The following is a 20,763-nucleotide window of genomic DNA, read 5'->3' on the forward strand; positions in this document are numbered from 1 at the left end:
CCTATAGCTGCAGCATGCAGGAACGCTGGGGCACACTGTAAGCCCCTCTTGCTGCCTGTCGGCTGTTGAGCAGCGAGGGAGGGGGGAAGAGGCCCGCGGCTCCCGGCGACAGAGCATGCGCGCAGGAGCCTATCAGGCTTCAGGGGGCCTTTTGTGAACTCTGGGGCCGCGAAGGCATGGAGCCTGGGGCCAGGTCGCCTGGGGCCGGCAGGTGTGTGTGTGTGGGGGGGGGGAAGGCTTTTCTCTCTCCCTCTCTTTCTGTCTCTTTCTTCGTCTGTCTCCCCCCGTCCTTTTCTTTCTCCCTCTCTTTCCATTTCTTTCTCCCTCTCTCCCTTTTCCTCTTTCTCTGTTTTCCTTCCTCCCTCCCTTGCCAATCGACCGCAGGGTGCGCCTCCCTGGTGCCTCGTTTGCTCAGGCCCACCGCTGGTTGCCCTCCCGCCTGGGGGGGGGGAGGACCGGGGGATCCCTCCAGGCCTTCTCTGCATGGCCTCCCCTGGAGTTGCCAACCTCCAGGTGGTGGCCGGAGACCTGGCAACCCTAGTGTCTTCCCCCCACCCGGAGATCTATACCTGGTATGGCCCCCCAATGATGTTATAAATGTGCAAATGGCCCTTGGCAGGAAAAAGGTTCCCCACCCCTGTGCTAGAGTATACAGACCCTGGTCTGATCCAGCAAGACACTTCTTATGTTTGTATGGGCTTAAGCAAGACTTCAGTTGCTTCTACACACAGCTCTTGCTCCAAGCTCCCCCTTCAAAAAGCAGCATTTTATATTTGGGTTTCCACATGTCATCACTGTGCATTTGCCCACCTCGGTTTTCCCTGTAGTGATAATCAAAATAATCACTGTAGTGATAATCACATTACCAATTTTAGAAACATCAGCAAAAAGCCTTGTGGGGTGGGGGGACATGAGGCAAAAGCATGGAGAAAATCTCTGTGCAGAGGATTGCCACCCTGAATGTTTTTGCATTCACAACAGCAATGAGAGCAAAATGGGGAGTTTCCTCATGTGGACTCAACCTGTACATATACAGGACAGCTTCATACTGATTAGCTTTAACTTAAGTGTTAAGAGTCCTGTTGTATGCACTCTTACTTTAAAAAAATTACAACATATTTGTGGGCTTGGGGGGGGGGACATATTGGTGGACTTCTTTGTAAAAAAAATAAAAGAAGAATTGGCCAATGTCAGCCCACCCCTGATGCAGATAGACCCTAATTAGGTCTAGTTCACCAGATTAGCCTCCGGTTCTCCAGATAAGGGTCCACCTCTCTTAACCACTACACCACGCTGGTTCTCCCATGCTGTATAGTGCCAACCCCAGTGCTAAATGGTACTTGTTTCTCATATTACTTTTCTTCCCACCTCATATTTGGCACTCCTGTTGATGGAGAAAGCAGCCGTCATGAGAAGCTGTTGGGTCCCTGAGCAGCTACAAACCATTGAGAAAAGGCTAGGGTACTGATCTCAGGTCCTCTGTTTTCCATCCATGATCCAGTTCCTATGATGTCGGCATCCCTCTCTGGTACCAGAGGGGCTTAATCACCAGCCTACGCTTAAAGGTCATCATGTGCAGAGAAACAAAATTTCCAGTAAAACCTGAGTACAAGGAGAGCATGCTCCTTGGTGACTCATGAAATGCCAAGCAGAGTTCAGTCAGCAAAGCCAGGCAGGCTCCGTCGCCTTAGGCTGTGCATCTGTCTGGATATGAACCACTGTACTTTGGGCTGCTCATAAGGACCCAGATGCTCCAGCAGCCACATGCGTCACAAACACATCGCTCCTGTGGGAACACCTCCTGAGCCTGTGACGATAAGCAAGCCTGTGTGCAGCCGATGGCTGAGCCAAAGGATCAGTGGGGACTCCCAGCCTCTTACCAAATGAAAACGTCACAGAGAATGCGGCCCTCTGAATGACCAAGCCAGGCAGCAGCCTCTAGGAGTCTCTTGTGGGAAATGCCCTTGACGCTTCGAAATCCAGCCAGAAAAGCCACGGCACTTTATCAAGCTGGTGGCTGTAGTAAAGGCCAGGAGCCACCTGTCCTCCCTTTCTGTCAGCCCTGACTCCAGCACAGCCTCAGGATAAGATGCCAGCACTTAAGCCACAAACGTGTTGGCAGACAAAGGGTGTGCCCTCTGCCACTTGCTGCTTTAAGCTTGCCCTCATCTTGGTGCTGTCAGTCACCCTGCCCCCAAACAAGCACTAGCAACAAGACACATTGGGGTGGGGCTTGTGCAGAAGGGCTGGGCTGTAATGCACCCAGATAATGCCCCAGTTAGGAGACTATAGGGCGAAAACGCATGGTCGCTTTAACCTCCTTTATTCCCTGTTTCAGCCAGGATCCAGCCAGGATCAAATGCACATTCGGCGAAACGCATGCGTTCGATCCTGGCTGAATCCTGGCTGAAACAGGGAATAAAGGAGGCTAAAGCGACCATGCGTTTTCGCCCTATCTCAGCATACATTTCTGCAATGCTATTCATGCCTTCCAAACCACTGCTGGGTTTCTGATGCACTTCTGCTGCCACTGCCTTCCCTGCCTGGATTTCAGGATCCTGTTCCTGCTGTTTAGTCTTTTTGTTCCCAGCTCCCACCTGTAGCACACAGGCTAGCTTGGGACATGTTTGCCGTGTTCCATGCCTGTCCTCTCCCAGCTTGCTGGCACTTCTGTGAAGATCTAGGTCAGCAATCCCACCTCTACCCTTTCTAACAACCCAGTCTGGTTAATGCCATTCACAGCCCTAGAGCAGTGCTGACTGCAGTACACAAATTAGAAATCCTGTATTCGGGACTCTGGTTGTTGCTTCACCTGCAGTGATATGTTTGCTGATTTAGACAGTAAGTAAGAGCAGGCACGACCACCTGCAATCAGCCACCCTCCCCACCCCTTGCAAAAGGAGTCTAGCATTTTAAAAATAGGCACCAAGTTCATTAAGGCAGAAGATTACAATGGTCCTAACTATTTATTTAGAAAATTTAGATGCCACTTCTCCAGAGTCCTGCTCAAGGTGTCTCAGAAGTACAAACAGTACCATAAAACCATAAACACGACAACCTAAATAATCAATATTAAAAACAAGTCATTGAAAACAAGCCATCAGCATAAAAACTGCTTAAAACATATGCAGGGAGGAGGTCTGCTGTCCATCTTCCTTGAATCGGGTTGCCAACTTCCAGGTACTAGCCAGAGATCTCCTGCTATTACAACTGATCTCCAGCCGATAGAGATGAGTTCACCTGGAGAAAATGGCCACTTTGGCCATTGGACTCTATGGCTTTGAAGCCCCACCCCTCCCCAAACCCTGCCCTCCTCAGCCTCCGCCCCCAAAACCTCTCATCGGTGATGAAGAGGGACCTGGCAACCCTATCCTTGAACCAGTTCCCCTTTGTTCTCAGGGATGCCACCATTCTGGGGAGTCCCCACATCCTATCGTCAACACAGACCAGAGTTCAGGCCTTCATTGTGGTAATGTTTGTACACCAAAAGCTTTGAGAAGATGCTAAGAAGATAAGTTTATAACCCTAGCCAATTTAGGGTTGCCAAAGTCCAGGTGCAGCCAGGAATTCTCCCAGAATTATGACTCATCTCAGCACTATGGACATCCATTCCCTTGGAGAAAATGGCGTCTTCAGAGGGTGGATTTCATGGCATCTTGTCCCTGCTGAGCTCTTTCTCTTTCCAAAATTCCACCCCCAAATCTCCAGGCATTTCACAACCCAGAGTTGGTAAGCTTCCGTGCAGCCATGATAAATATATTTGTACTACAGATGTCAGCCACCAGGTGGGACCTGGGGATCCCCTAGAATTACACCTTATCTCTAGACTACAGAGATCAGTTCCCCTTGAGAAAATGTATGCTTTGGAGGGTGGACTCTATGGCATTGTAGCCCACTAAGTTCCCTGTCGCCCCCAGGCTTCATCCTCAAATCACCAGGAGTTTCCCAACCTGGATCTGGCAACCCTACCCCTTCATCCCCTGCTGGTGACTGGGGGGACCTGGCAACCCTAATTTGTACTATCCCAAGTATTTCAAGCCCTGAAGTCAAAACGATAATTCTACTGACACCCCGAGAATAATGTAACAGAATGTCTTAGGCCTGAAGCCAACTGGACTGTTGTATAGCAATCAATTAGATATGTACGAAACAGCCAGTGGGTTGGGGGTGGGGAGAGAAAATGTATGAATGCTCCTTCCCAATGCTCTATACTGCCAGTAGTCTGCCAGACCAGAGAGAATATTCACCAGCTGAGCAGTTAATTATTCCTTTGCAGCGAAGAAGCAGAGGTATCCTGATGACAAACAGCTCTGTTGAACTCACTTTATTATCTCTCCCTGCAACCCTGCATCTCCATCCCTGGGGGTGGGGAGAGTGGAGCTGGGACCCATACAGTCCCTCGCAAGCTATTTAGCAGCCACATAACAAGAGCCACAGTATTCATATCAGACCCCAAGGCTTCAGAGAGATGACAGTTCTGTCACAGTGTTGAAAGTGGAGTGATAGAGAGGCTTCAGATGCACATGTTGCATCCCAATAGCACGTGTACACCACCCTGGGGAGTGCTTAACAAAAACCTAAGAAGCCAGCTTTTCCAGTGGGGACAACAAGACAAAAGACACATGTGTATGTATGTATATCACAGGAAACGGTGGCTCTTTCATTACATTTTAACTTCTCTTTTTTAAAAAAAATCTACCACCTCTATCCATTTAGAAGCCTGGCAGCTGAGAAAACGGTTGGGGGAAGAGGGCAGTCACAATGCAAAGATTAACATTTCTTATCAGAACCACAGATGTTAATTTGTTTCTCATTTATCTGAAAGCTGTGTAATACAGTGGCTAAGTAATTGAGCTGTGAATCAAGACTTCTCCGTGTCTGAATCTTGCCCCTGCCATGATTTACTCTCGAGGTAGTGCCACACAGGACACACATTCAGCCTCTCTTCTGCAAGGTGGGGGTAATAATACTGACTTCCCTGACAGGACAAAGCACCCTGAAAGTGTGCTATATAAATGCAAAGCCTGACTCAATTCTTCACATAAATACTGCTCAGGTGAAATGTCCTGGCATCACTGAATACAAGTTTGGTTCTTCCAGTATACTGAAGATACAGAGGGCCTGCATCCGAGATCAAATCCCTACCATGCCATGAAGCTTTGTAGGGTGACCTGGGTTTAGTCATGCTCTCTCAGCCTCACCACAAGGTTGTTGTGAGAATAAAATAAGTAATGGAGAGCTAAGTATGCTGCCCTGAGCTCCTTGAGAAAAGGGCAAGATAAACTACATGTGCTAGATAGCACGCTGGGAAGTTGCTCTGTACGTGCACCTTTGAAACCAATGGCAAACATGCAAGAACGCTTCCCAGAGGCCTGTGGCCCAAATGACTTATGGCAGAAGAAATCATGTTTATTGGCAACCAACCTGTCTCCACGAAGAGTCTATGCAGTCAAGATGCTGCTGTTGCATTTGGGTGAAGATGGATTCCTTCTGTACCAAACCAGCATCCATGCAGGGCCCTCTCTGGATTGGTCTCTTTCACCGAGGATCTCAGTTGCACTGAAACATGTAGGCAACCCTCTGTGTCCTGTGCCTTTCTCCATTATAACCATCCCATTTTTACATTCCCATTAGCCAAGCATTTAACCTGCTCCCACCTTAACTGCTTCCACCTTAACTTAAGTAGGGTTGCCAACCTCCAGGTATTAGCTGGAGTTCTCCTGCTATTACAACTGATCTCCAGCCGATAGAGATCAGTTCACCTGGAGAAAATGGCCGCTTTGGCAATTAGACTCTATGGCATTGAAGCCCCTCCCCTCCCCAAACTGCACCCTCCTCTGGCTCTGCCCCAAAAACCTCCCGCTGGTGGTGAAGAGGGACCTGGAAACCCTAGTCTTAACTATGGAGATTTCTTGTCTCTCAGCCCTAGGAAAGAGGGAGCAAAAATCCATGTGTGCTTAACGTTCATAACAATCCAAATGCTGTTTTAGTAACTTTGATATTTTTAGAGATCTGGTGTTAAAGCAGACCACAAACCGTGTGGGTTGAAGCACAGGAAAACCAACTGCTCAACATCCCGTACTGGGAAACGACCACCTAGTTTTATTACTGCCTCCACCACCAGCCCTTTCACTGCTCCCATAGGATGACCAAACATTTCACCCAGATACTGCCACAAGGTAAACATTTGTACCTGTGGGGCCTTTAAATCTACTCTGCCCCTCTCCAAATAATCGGTCAGTGCAAAGCTGTCATGCTAGTAACATGTTAATGCGCACAGCAGCTACACTGTTTTAGCTTGTGTGTGTTACGTGCCCTCAAGTTGCTTCTGTCTTATGACAACCCTATGAATTAATGACTGCCAAAATATTCTGTCATTATTTAACAGGCTTGCTCAGGACTTGCAAACTGAGGGCCGTGGTTTCCTTTATTGAGTCAATCTTTAGCGTAATGAACTGTATTTGTAACATTTTAGCTTAATGAACTGTAATTATGTAAATACAATAACCATAACGTCAGCGGAGGTGGGCAGAGGGTCACGTATTAGTGATCAGGTCGTTTTGTGATGTTTGTCTAGCCTCCGTAAGATTTACATTTTCTGTGATAACCCCCAACCCTGTGGAATGGTTTGTCAGCAGAGGCACAAAGAATCTGAAGTTGTGCAAAGCAGCTTTATACCTGCACACCTCTGGAAATCCATTCAGATATGTTGCTTGTCTGATTTCTAAGGAACGAGGGTAGGAATGGCACAGGCTACTTACTTTTTGGAATAAGGGTGAGGATTTAGATTTCATTCTGATACAGGTATTCCGTTGGTGGTTTTAAGCTGAGTGTTTTTATGTTATGGTTGGGTGCTTTTAATAGAGAAATTTTAATCTTTCATATGGCTCAGTTTGTATTCTTATTACTTATCAGATGCTTCATGCCTTGAAGAAATGGGTTATAAATCTTTAAATAATTCATACTCTTTATTGGGCAGCTAAAGAATTAGCTGCTGTATAATCAATAAGGAACTTCCAGTTGTAAATTTTAATTTGATGACCAGATTCCAATGCTGCAGGCAACGGGTGCTTACACAAGCCTTTGGGTCAGCAACCAAAACAACTTCCATATATCACAACTGAAGGCAATTCTCATCCCACAGGGCACAAGATCAACCCAGACGTGACAGGGTGGGGTGTGTGAGGGGATCAATGATCCCAAGCAAAGATCCCTGATGCATACAGAAGAATGCCCCAGTAAAACAAAATCTTCATATTTGCAAGCCTTCAGAACTCACCAAATGGCTCAAAATAGGGCTGTCGATTCAGTTCGTCCCAAACCGAAAAACAGCCGAATTTTCCCCGATTCGGTGGTTTCTACTTCGGATAGAACCAAAGTTTAAAAAGGCAGGAAAACGACGAGCCGAACTCAGCGAGTTCAGGCGGACTTCGAATAAATTTGTACAAATTCGGTGCCCCCGAAGGAGCATTCTCCCGCGGCCAATCGGTGGCCAAGCTGGGTCTTCTTCTGGCCAATCAGTCGCGGGTGAGTGCGTGAGCCCAGCTGCTGCGCGGCCCAGGGAGAGAAAGAAAGAGCGTCTGTGTGTGTGTGAGAGAGATCCCCGTGGGGGGGGGTGCACTTTTTTTTTTGTCGGCTTGCCTTTCAGTCAGACCCCTGGGCCGGGGTAATGGTACGGCCCAACTGCTGAGGCAACCAGACCCCCAGGCCGGGGTAATGGTATGGCCCAACTGCCGAGGCAACCACAACGGCCTTCTCCCAACTGCCGAGGTAGCCAGACCCCCGGGCCGGAGTAATGGTATGGCCCAACTGCTGAGACCCTTCTTGCAAGAACCCCCATGTTTTGTAAAGATTGGGTCAGAGGGTCCCAAGATATGGGGCCCGGAAGGGCCCTCCAAAAATTGCCCACAGGAATAAAGCCATTTAAAGCACATTGGCGGCATTCCGTGGCTCCGGGGGGGGCATTTTTGGAGGTAGAGGTCCCAAACTTTCAGGGTAGCTTGAGGGACCCTTCTTGCAAGAACCCCCAAGAAGGGTCTTGGGAGTTGGACCGTACCATTACCCCGGCCCAGGGTTCTGGCTGCCTCAGCAGTTGGGAGAAGGCTGTACTGGTTGCCTCGGCAGTTGGGCCGTACCATTACCCTGGCCCGGGGGTCTGGTTGACTCGGCAGTTGGGCCGTACCATTACCCCGGCCCGGGGGTCTGACTGAAAGGCAAGCCGACAAAAAAAATGTGCACACACACCCCACGGGGACCTCTCTCTCTCACACACAGATGCTCTTTCTTTCTCTCCCCGGGCCGCACAGCGGCTGGGCTCACACCCAGGACCCTCTGACCCAATCTTTACAAAACTTGGGGGTTCTTGCAAGAAGGGTCCCCTCAAGCTACCCTGAATGTTTGGGACCAAAAATGCTCCCCCCGAAGCCGCGGAAAGCCACGAATGTGCTTTAAATGGCTTTATTCAGCCGAATTTATTCCTGAACTCCGAATCTCATGCCGAATTGCACAGATCCGAATCGGGGGAATTCGGACTTTGGCATTTCCTGAATTAAAACGGGCCGAATTTTGCTGAATCCGAATTTTACCGATTTTTTTTTCCAACAGCCCTAGTTCAAAATTTGTTCTTCCCCTTGCCTCCAGCATCACAATGGAGAGACGTAACCAGCTATCAGCTGTCCTGAATGGGTTTGGGAGGCAGAACAATCTGCCCATGGGGAGGTTGTGCTCTTCCAACACACACATATGCACACATACACAAAGACCAACTGCCTTCACTGTCCATTGCCAGTCCATCAGAAATTGCTGTCTCAGGTAACATGAGCTCCTTCCATATAGTCCACAGGCAGTCTTACTTGACTCCAACCTTTAATATATTACATACCATAAATGTATAATTCAAAGAACAGCCATAGAGCAGTAACTAAGACTGAATGCTAAAAGATGCCTGGTTCCCAGCTCAGCCATAAGCTTTACCAGTTAGCCATAAACAAGCCTCAAGGCTCCATTTCGTCACCAATGCTCTTCAGTATTTACATGAGGCCACTAAATGAGATTGTCCAGAGTTTAGGGGTTGGAATGAAGCTCAGCCCTATATTTCATTATCTAAGCCTCCAGATGTGTCTATCTCAGCTCTGAATTTTTTAACGAAATCACACCATACTGCACATGTATTAGACATGAGATCATTGAATAGAAATAGTTTTGTTTGTGGTGAAAAACTTCAGATGTCTGTTCCAATATTAAAGAAATAAACGTTCATTTTTGTAAAGAGTGGGAAATTCCTTCTTATTCTTAAATGGAGACGTCCATAACTCCATCTATTTGTGCAATATCCAAAATGTTATTGAGCCGCTCTTGAATAGCAGGAATGGTGGAATTCTTCCAGTACTTTGCCCAGCTGTTAATAAGTTAGTTATCAAAAGTTAAATATTAAATTTCACATCAAAAGAATGAAACCAATAATGGATCCAGTGGCCATGCTAACCCCAATAACTTCTTGAATGATCAAGGTAACTCATGACCAAAAATAATATGATTTTGTAAAATGAGTACCAAGCTTGCTGGGGGTAAAGTGTAGATGACTAAGGAAGGCAATGGCAAACCACCCCGTAAACATAGGTCATTTATGCATGGTCGCTTTAACCTCCTTTATTCCCTGTTTCAGCCAGGATCAAAGTAGCCGGGGTTGGAGAAAACTGTATGCATTGGCTGGAATGTTCAGGAATGAAACTGTGTGCTAATGGAGGCATGAATACAGAAAAGCAGTCTCCCAAGTTCAGATCAAGTCCCACCCCTTTAAAAGCTGCTCTGTAATTGGCTGACTTCACAGTACCCTGAGAGAAGATTTCCTTCGCCCCAGACCCAACTGCAGCATAAAAAGCATTTTAAGAACAAAAAACCAAAAATGGAGCAATCTGAAAGAAGGGGGTGGGAAATCCAAGCCTCATTTTTAAAAAGCCTTTCATTTGCTCAGAAAAAGCTCCGAGGAAGCAGGAAGCACTTGAATCCCTGCCTCTTTACACACTGCTTCATGATTGGCTGTGAGAGAAGCCAGTCTTCTGTGCTTCCCCTGTTTGGCTATCTGCATGCTGCCTTGAAGAGGGGTTTGGAAAGGATGGGGTGAAGCTCAACCCAAGAACAGAGTATGCATGCTCTGTGACTCTGGAATGAGCCAGGATGAACGGTTTAATTCGGGCCAGAAGAGGAATGGGAAAAGCCGGGTTCGTTTTTGCATTGAAACAGCGATGAGCTTCCAAGGAATGAGGTAATGTGCATACTGAAAAATTTGATCCTGGCTGAAACGGAATAAAGGAGGGTAAAGCGACCATGCATAAATGACCATAGTCTACCTAGTAAACGTCAGGATGTGACGTCACCCCATGGGTCAGTAATGACTTGGTGCTTGCACAGGGGACTTACCTTTGATGGGGGGGGGGACACTTCCACCAAAGATTATAGAAGTCCACTTGTAGTGCAAAACATTTCCAACATTTAGACCTGCTTGTTTTAAAAATACTGTTCCTTCTTGCTGGGATGAAGTCCTACCTAAAAAGGATTTTGCATTGGGCTTCCCTGAACCAACGATGCTGGTCCACTATCAGATATACTGTGTACCAACCCAGCTTGTGTACTCTGGAATGTGTGGAAAGGTATATGCAGGGTTCATTTTATGACCTTTAAATCCCTCATGGCTTAGGTCTCAAATATCTCATTAATGGTTCTCCAGTTGCCACCTTCTGCTTGTTTTCCCATTTAAAGATGCCTGCTTGGCATCTACTACAGCCTTGTCTTTTGCAGCAGTAGCTCCCACCTTGTGGAAAGAGATGAGGGGGTTGCCTTCTTTAGAAGTTTTTAGGAGGCACCGTAAGGCCATTTTATTTGTGAAGGTCTCAATGGGGTTTAAGCTGCAGGCATTTCCTTGGAGAGATGGGATAATTGGGTTTTATTTTATTGTGTCTGGTTTTAATTTGGAACTGGAAGCTACCTTGATTTGCAAGAGGCAATGTTGTTGTTTTCTTGCCATCAAGTCACATCTGATTTATGGTGACCTCTTGTTAAAGTTTTCAAAGCAAGAGACATTGAGAGGTGGTTTTCCACTGCCTGCCTTTGCATCATAACCCTGGTATTCCTTGGAGGTCTCCCATCCAAATGCTAGCCACAGCTGACCCTGCTTAGCTTCTGAGATCTGATGAGATCAGGCTAGCCTAAGCTATCTAGGTCATGGGGTATAAATACTTTAATTAATTAATAAACCACAGTACCCCAATGTTGATCCCCCCCACTTCTCTGTTCACCCCCACCCACCCTGGTGGCCAGAGGGAACCTGGCAACCCTGGTTCATCTACAATCACTCTGTCTAATAGCAGCCTTGGACATTACGATCCTGATAAGGACTGAACATGCTTATTGCCCTCTGGCAGCCAAAGGATGCTGAAGGCAGTTGAATGTCAATTAAAGTAAAAGGGGAGAGGGAGCTGGGGTGCAGAAAATGGTCAGCTCAAGTCCCTATCTGCTTACAATATCCTTGCGTGTACTGCACTATGGTAGGTATTTCACCATTTTGTATCCCCCTCCTTCATCCATGATTCTTCATCGGCTCCCAACATATACGGAGATAATAGTAATATTGGCTTTCCTCACAAGGCCATTCTATGTGAAGCATTATGAGATAACTGATCTAAGTAACATGGAACACATGGTCCAAGGGTGAATAATTGCCACAACTACGTCTGTCATATTTATACAGGAACAGCCAAAACAAGCAGGGACCCGCAAGGAACTTGCAGGGGGCAGCCATCCCAGTCACCCCCACCATTACCTCCCTCTGCTACAGTTACTCCTTATCTCTCTGTTACTTTTTCCATTTCAGCCAGGGTTACTGTCATTCCTAACTCTCCCCCCTTGCTACCATCATTCCTAACTCTGTTTCTTTTTTTCCCCCTTTTCAACCATAGCTAGTGCCATCCGTCTCCCCCACTGCTGTCATTCCTTTTTTCTATCTTTTTTCTGCCTTTTTTCTCTTTTCCTGTCTTTTTCTATCTCTCCAAGCCAGTCTCCCCTTCTTTCTCTTTATCTCGCCCCCCAAGCCAACCCCCTTCTTTCTCACTCCCCCAAGCAATTCCCCCTTCTTTCTCTCTCCTAGCCAACCCCCTTCTCTCTCTCCCCCAAGCCAATCCTCCCTTCTTTCTCTCTCCCCCAAGTCAATTCCCCCTTCTTTCTCCCCCCCAAGCCAATCCCCCTTCTTTCTCTCTCCCCCTTCTTTTTTCTCTCTGCTCTCCAAGCCCTGAGCAGCTCCAGCCTCTTCCGATGTCCTCCTGGGACTGCCAAAGAAGCCTCAGCAGCCACCGCCGGGTAAGTGCATTGTCTGCACATGTGCATGTCTGCACATGTGCAGACAATACTTTTTTATTTGTAGGGGGAATTTAACACCCCCCGGGTTTTTTAGTTTAGTTTTCAGATTTTTCTGCAAACTTGGGGAGTACCCCAAGTTTGAAGAAACAATTGTTTGGGGTAAGTGTGCCCCCTATCTGCAGATTTAAGTATCCGCAGGCAGGGGGCACTGTGGAAATTAGGTATATAGATTTCAGCAGTTCACCCTAACCATGCATTGAAGAGTGTAGAAAAAGCAGAACTCTATGAACAGTGTGTATGGCAAATGAGCAGCTTTTCCTCCCTCTTCCAGGAACACTAATTGTGATTACTAGTGTCAGGGGAGGTTTTAGTGATTCTGGGGCCCTGGACAAAGGTCCAGAACAGGGCCCCAGACTCACTGCTGCCACTCCCTCTCAACAGGGCTAACCTGGCCCCAAGCAAGGGGCAGTCGAGCCCTTGAGTGGGTTTGCACTGCCGTGGGTGACCTAAGCCCCAACAGGACACTTGCTTGCTACCACAGTGCTTGCTGCTGGCGTGGGGACCAGGCACATGGGTGGGTGGGGATCCTACAGGAATTCGCATAATGGCTCGTTTATAATGACTTGGTTTTAAAGGCTTGTTTTTTTTAATATTGTGACATTGTTTTAACTGCAAACCACCTTGAGCAGGACTCTGAAGAGGCAGCATGGAAAGATCCTAAATAAATAAACAAATAAACTTCCTTCATTTCCTCCTCCCCCAAAGTTTTACACTTCTTCTGGGCAAAGACTTTCATGTAAAAGGATCCCCTTGGGCTGCAGTTTCAAAGAACAGGGGCACGGTTTATGATCAAGGAAACAACCTCTGGACTGGAGTCCAGTGCAAGGAAAGGGTCCTCATCCCAGGTTAAACATCGATCATCTCCTTAGATCTAACTCTCTGGATTACCTGAGTATGGGTTAGGTGTCTAGGCACTGCAAAGGTTTCTCTGGCACAGTGTACAATACTGCCTGCCTCAAAAGGCTCAGCTTGAACGCCTTTATGAAAAAACATTTCACTGTGCATCCAAAAGTCGCCCTTTCTTCTTCTGAAGAAAGAGCCCTAAAATCCATTTTAAATTACAAGTTTAGCCCCAGGACATGGGAACTTACTGGGCTGTTTATACTGCGTCAGCTCATCGATCCATTTAGCTTTTTAATAGAACACACATGACTTCCATTGGCCTGTGTAGACAGGTGAGCTAATAAACATTTTCGTGGACTAGTGACTTTTACTGAATTCTTTAACAGTCTGGAGGGCTTTGTGCCAGCCCTGGAGAGGAGCCATACCTTAGTGACAGATTGGGTTGCCAACCTCCAGGTGGAAGCTGAAGATCTCCTGGGATTACAACTGACCACCAGGCAACAGAGATCAGTTCACCTGGAGAAAATGGCCACTTTGGAAGGGAGACTCTATGCCACTGAAGTCCCTCCCCTCCCCAAATCCTACCCTCAGGCTCCACCGCCAAAATTTCCAGGTATGTCACAACCCACAACTGGTAACTCTAGTGTCAGAGCATTTGAGCAGTATGCAGAAAATACCAGGTTCAGTGCCCAGCATCTCCAGTTAAAAGGATAAGGTAGTAGGTGATGTGAAAGACCTAAGAACCTGGAGAGACATTACCAGTCAGAATGCATATACATGCATACACTGTAAGAAAGGCTCAACATATGTTCACTTTACAAACGAAACTGAGGACCAGTACCTGGAGGAATGTGGGGTTTAAAATCACACAGTCATCTGTACATGCCTTGAATGTAACATGAAAATTACTCAGCCCATGTATGGAGAAAAATCAAGGGTACACTGTACATGGATTGTAGATTCATTCACCATAACTTGTGAACAGGGCACAAAGTCAGCTTCACGTGCTGATGAGTGTACAATCTTGATAGCCTAATATAAATGGCAGGTTCACAAGAAAATTAAACAGCCTTCACCTGGTACCTCAAAAGTTGCTTCCACACAAGGACGATTTCCCACTGAGCACTCATTGCTGCTGTGAATGCCAGAACATTCACATGGCAATAGAGTTTTCACACAGAGGTACATTATCCCCTTGTGCCTGCCATGCATAAGAAGGTGTAAAATTTTTGTTTCTGCTTCACTCCTATTGGGAGCAATTTTCCCTTTAATCATGAGATCCAACATATCTTTAGAGCAGGGGTTGATATACAGACAAATTGTAGGGCTGTGAAGAGGAAGTCCAGTCAGCAAAGCTATATTCTGATCTTATTTATTTGTTAGTAGTATTTATTTACAATGTTTATTAGTAGTATTTATTTACAAGGTTTATATCCTGCCTTATAGCCCAATCAGGGCCACCAAGGTGGCTAACAACTTTTCACTGAAGGGGATAGATCTGGCTTTCCAAATTATTCTTCCTACTAATTCCACTGCTGACTTTGATTTGATTATCTGTGGGAAGCCCCCCCATTTATTATATTTTTGTGCTCATCGCCTGCTTTCTTGGGTTGTAAATACCTTCATGGATCCATTCTGCAAGCAAAATGAACAAGATCCAGCTCAATATTACAACCAATACGTAAGTCTCCCACAATACGTAAGTCTACCTGAAGCCTCATTCATGCAGAATGCCTCATTCATGCATGCATGAGACTTAAGTAATTTTTTGCTTAAATGGATAAAACATAAAAGCAATTTAAGATGCCCTTTTCTTGTATTACATCCCAAACAACATTCACACAAACAGGATAAATGTGGCTCAGGGTTGCTTCTTAGCATTGTGCTGTTTTTGAACTTGTAGCAGAAAACGCCTGCACTTAATAATAAAAATCATCACATCTCCATGAGTTAGGAATGTGCCTTAAATAAAAATATTGGGGGAATGTTGATGAAGTCCCTAACTTCAATAACAGAAGCATAGATTTCTTGCCATGAGAAGCTCTCACCCCTGCCCCGATCAACCCGATAATATTCTGCCTGGCCGGCTGTGTTTCTTACCGCATAGGGATCTTCACTCGGAGGTAGCGATCCACCGCAATGGCCAACAGTGCCAGGATGGAACTCTCGGTGAGGATGAGGACAGGACACGCCACCATCAGGCAACTGTAGAACTGGATCTGTGGCCCAACGTTGATGATGATGGCGAGTGGGATGACAAGGGCCCCCACAGCAACGTCTGCGACTGCCAGCGAAACGATAAAGCAGAAGGTGGCGTCTCGCAGGGCCTGGTTCACCTTAACAGCCCAAATCACCAGGATGTTCCCAGGTATGGAGATCAGGGCAATCAGCACCTCTATGGTGATGTAGGCAGCCTGGAAGCCCGAGATGCTTTGCGACATGGTGTTGCAGGGTCCAACCCCTTCAGCGTCCTGAAACAATCAGAGGAGGCGCAGGTTTTAAGGACAGGCCACCGAAGTATACAGAACCTTTTCCCCATATAGCCTGACTCCACCGTTCTACATGTGGTAATCCTTGCAAGGCTTTCCTGCATCCCACATTTCCCCAAATGATTGTGGCAGAGGTTGTCTCTCAAGTCACTGACTGAGCCCTGCAGTTGCCTGCTCCGGTTTAGCCGTTTTCATTCATAACATCTTAGACCCTCCAATCACACCCTCCAATGGGAGTGTGTGCTACCCACAATACTTGTAGGTGCAGTCACTGTTTTTGTGAATAGGGCAATCTTTGTATTTTCCAGCTTCAGAATATGCAATCACAATTTGGTAAGTGCTCCTGCATACCCAAGCTGGAAAATACATGTGTTGCTCTGTTCACATGAAAAGGGCACCTGTGTATATCAGGAGGGTTGCAGGTAGCATGTTCTCTGGTTATGCATGGTTGGATTGCCAACAATGCAACTCCTGAAAAGATTTGCAAGGCAAATTTGCAAGGCAAACGATGGAGCCAGGGCTGCAGCACAGAGAATGAGAGACCCTGTCCCTTCTGCCAGCTTCAGCTAGAGATTAGGACTTTCCAGTTACCTCATTTGATTCCCCATTTGTCCTGTAATGTCCAAGAGAGCAGCTCTCAATGGTCACAGAACTGTCCTGCAAAAGTCCTTAAGAAAGGTCGCTGCCTTCATATTCACAAAAAACAATTCTTGCTTAAATGAAATACTCTGCTTCCGTTCCATAAGATTCTCACGACTGAGCAAACTTCTCAAACAAGGCAGGAGCCCCTGGGAATACCTTTCTTCATCCTTGCATTGTTTACTAGAGGCTGGTTTCAGAATACTGCAGAAAGAAAGTGAAGGCTAAAATATGCAGGTCCCGTATTGACAACTCATTGAACCAGCTATCTTGTCCTTCACACAGGTTTTTATAGTGGCTGCAAAGTGCAAATGTGCTTTCAAGAATACTGTGGGCACGCACTGCACGAGTACATGAGTGATTACTCTAGGACAGACCAATCTTGTCCAAGATGGCCCCAGCCACATTAAAACAACCACTATAAGATGCCTTGCATAATGTCCTTGGAGGGCATGATTATGGAAACCTTCCCCTGCTGCAGCTACTACACAAATTAATGGTGAAAAGCCTAAAACTTGCCCTGAAATTTGGCCATATGCAGCAGTTTTTATGAGTGCAGAATGCAATGCTTTTTCTGAGAGCCACTTAGGGTTGCCAACCTCCAGGCTGGTTAGAGCAATCTTAAATATATAACCTGTGCCAATATTAAGGATACTTTATAGAAAAGGCAGCACGAAGGCTCATAACTAAATAGTACATAATAGGAAATTATACACTTTGCATCTTTTATTACAAGGCAATTCCAGCATTACTCCATGCTGTTGTCTGAACACAATTAAACACAATAGCAAAAATCCCCTAACTACCTAAGACAATCTGACAACATAAAACATACAAGGGAAAAGAATTGCAATTCAGTAATGACGCGAGAAGGTCCAAGTCAAAGAGAAGCAACCGTGTCCTGCACCCAATCTTGACCTCGAAGGTTCCAAATGGTACCCAAAGGTCTATTTCCTTCTAGGGTGCAGAAAGGTCCAGGGGAGAGCCCTAAGGCAAAACAATACAACTTGAAGAGGAGAACGTGTAGCCAGCTGTAAATGTAAAAATGAAATTGACATGCATTAGGAGCCGATAAACTTTGAATGAGCTGACAAAGCGTAGTGAAACGTGCTACAGCTGGCTACACGTTCTCCTCTTCAAGTTGTATTGTTTTGCCTTGGGGCTCTCCCCTGGACCTTTCTGCACCCTAAAAGGAAATGGACCTTTGGGTACCATTTGGAACCTTCAAGGTCAAGATTGGATGCAGGACACGGTTGCTTGTCTTTGACTTGGACCTTCTCGCTTCGTTACTGAATTGCAATTCTTTTCCCTTGTAAGTTTTATGTTGTCAGGTTGTCTTAGGTAGTTAGGGGATTTTTGCTATTATGTTTAATTGTGTTCAGGCAACAGCATGGAGTAATGCTGGACTTGCCTTGTAATAAAAGATGCAAAGTGTATAATTTCCTATTATGTACTATTGATCTAAAACTTCCAGGTGGTGGCTGGAGATCTCCAGCTATTACAGCTGATCTCCAGGCAATAGAAATAAGTTCCCCCAGAGAAAATGGCCACTTTGGCAATTGGACTCTACGGAATTGAAGTCCCTCCCCTACCCAAACCCTGCTCTCCTCAGACTCCACCCCCAAAATCTCCAGGTATTCCCCAACCCTAGAGCCACTAGATGGCTTCGATTATGTGGGTTTTTTATTTTTATGTTGTGTATCCTACAATGCAGATCTTCTTGCTAGAATGTTGCCATTTTTGTTGTTGTTGTTGCTTTCTTTTCAGCACTAACCTTTGCATGGCGGCTTCATGCCATCCTCCCATGACAGCAGGCCAGCTGCTGCCAGTTTAATATATCACTGTGATGGCAAGGCTACTGGGATTCACAGACTATGATAACAGAGTCCCTGATCCCTACCCACACAAAACGTGTTTAGCATGACTCAGCACCAAATCTATTCTGTCTCACATACATTTGGAAGGAAGTCTCATTAAAATCAATGGGAATGGTTTCCAAATAGTGTACTTAGAATGCACAGGAATAACAAGCAGATCAATACAACGTGTGAATCAGATTGCATTTGCCCCAAATACAAAACACTTATTGCAGACAAGGTCTGCTCACTTTAGCAAGTTTGACTGCTCTCGCTAGTGGTCTGCTCTATTTTTAACATTACTTTTGTACTTGGTATACCTTAAAAATAGTGTTTCCCTGACTATTCATAAAGGGATAACATGTCTTCCTCTAGGATCCATCAGTCAGTTTTAGCATCTGGGTCAGCAATTGTTTCCTCCTTGTTCCTTAAGACCCCCCCCCCCACACACCATGTGGGGTGGCTTAGTATCCTTCTGCATCATCCCAGAAAACATACCACAAGTGCATTTTAGCCAATTGAGTATAGATGAGTGCAAGAGCAATCCTAAACTGGTCTATTCAGAATTCTGTTCTGGTCTAATCAGTGGGACTTACTCCCAGGAAAGCGTCTTTAGGATTGTACTCTGTGTGTGTGTGTGTGCGCGCGCGCGCGCGTGTACGCTTCTACGAAGGACTTGAGTTTTAGTACCAATAGCATGGTATCCTGCTTGCACCTAATAGAAGGGGTGGCTAGTAAAGCTGCCTTCACCAAGTAAAAGTAAAATCCATCTAGCTGTGCCCTTCTGCCAGGAGTTTAAAACCAAAAGATCATGTTACATGCAAATAAAATATAACAAAAATATTTACAAACCACTTTCCATAAGTATCTAAGACGTTACTTTCACCATATTCCATACATCAATCACAATATCAATGAATGGTGGGAAAATGATCCCAGGTACAAAATTTTGTGCTATGAGTGCTTGGATACTCATTCAATGAAAAGAAGACATGCATACTGTGCTCCCCAAAATAAGAAAAGTTGTGGTGGAAAGTGCCATCAAGTTGCAGACAACTTAAGCGACCGCAGAGGGTTTTCAAGGCAAGAGACATTCAAAGGTGGTTTGACATTGCCCTTTCTCTGCGTAGCAACCCTGGGCTTTCCTGGTGGTCTCCCATCCAAATACTAACCAGGGCTTCTGAGATCTGGTGAGATCAGGCTAGCCTGGGCCATCCAGGTTGGGGCAAAAATAAGAACAATGCAAATGAAAACGCATGGGAGTTTTTGCCTTGAATTTGCCGCTCTCTAGATGCACATTTTCCCCATCTGAATTCTCAAAACTCTGCATGGGGGCTTATTTTTGAGTTTTGAGAATTTGGCTGGGGACAATGTGCATTTAGAGGAGCCACAAATCCAAGACAAAACCTCCCATGCGTTTTCACCCAATATAGATCTCAGTGAGTAGGTGTACCCTGAAAAAAGTTGCCAAAAGTTATGAGAAGCAATTTGCAATAGACATGTAACAGACATGTTGTTCTTTCCTTGTGACCATCATGGGTGCCTGTTGGATGGTCCCATGGGAAGTGACACACTCTTCTTCACACCCAATGACCTGAAATATTTTTTAATTTAAAAAGTGGGTGGAGCAGTTAGTGCCCTTGAATGCAAATCCAGCTATTCCCTCATGTAGCCCTAGCTAAATAAAAAGTGAAATTGATTAGATCAAATTCTACCTGGTCTAGTCAATTTGTTATACTAATTCTATATAATTACAGGGAGCAAGGCCAGCTAGGAGATTTTCTCACTCCCCCTTCTCCATTATGTTTCTGCATTTATAATGCTATCAGTGCTGGATCAGGGCTAGTGCCACAGACAGAGGCAGCAAGGGGACGTTGTTCCCATCGTTCCAGTGAAATAATTATCCATACATTAGCTTGCAGTCGAACAAAAGCTCAACGTACAATAAATAAACCAATTAGTCTTTAAAGATAACACAACACCTTTGATCTTTCAGCTGCCTTTTATATTTCTTTTGATGTCTTTCTCCCATTTGGATTTGCTTCACAGCCGATGATAATACAACATTTCTAAGGACTGGCATGATCTTGATGTAAGAGTGTGCATAAACTGCACGAAGCCGGTCATAGAAGAAACTCCCTCAATAATAATGCCCATCACCTGACCTCTGTACTTACTCTGCCTTACCATTCTCCCCCAATGACTTCTGCCTGCCCCTCTGGCTCCCTGGCTATTCTATGCTCCTAAAATTTTCTTACCCTCACCTGCACACTTACCAGCCCAAAAGGTATAGCAAATTCATTTCATGCTCAAGAGGTCTGATTTCAACAACAAAGACTGCCCCTCCTCACAGCGACTGCCTCTCTGAATGAGATTTCTGCCTCGGCTACTTGTGTACATTTCCCGGCTACTGGGTTGAATTCCATTCATTCAAGAGTCACCCCTGCAGAGAGACAATCCCATGCAAACGGCCAGAGGCTGCCCCCAAAACAAGCCAAGAACTGCTGAGATTCAGACTCACGTTG

At 45.9% G+C, this 20,763-nt stretch overlaps 1 protein-coding gene across 1 annotated transcript in view; it reads right to left on the bottom strand.

Annotated features, from left to right (window-relative positions):
• LOC130472816 (adenosine receptor A1-like) overlaps positions 1–15,709 on the bottom strand; it is a 74,544-nt gene extending 58,835 nt beyond the window's left edge. The window contains exon 1 of the mRNA XM_056844263.1: positions 15,355–15,709. Within this exon, the coding sequence (XP_056700241.1) occupies positions 15,355–15,695 (341 nt within the window). The 5' untranslated portion in view covers positions 15,696–15,709. The remainder of the gene's footprint in view (positions 1–15,354) is intronic.
• Positions 15,710–20,763: the final 5,054 nt, after the last annotated feature.

Source organism: Euleptes europaea, chromosome 2 (assembly GCF_029931775.1).
Source record: "Euleptes europaea isolate rEulEur1 chromosome 2, rEulEur1.hap1, whole genome shotgun sequence".
Taxonomy (NCBI): domain Eukaryota; kingdom Metazoa; phylum Chordata; class Lepidosauria; order Squamata; family Sphaerodactylidae; genus Euleptes; species Euleptes europaea.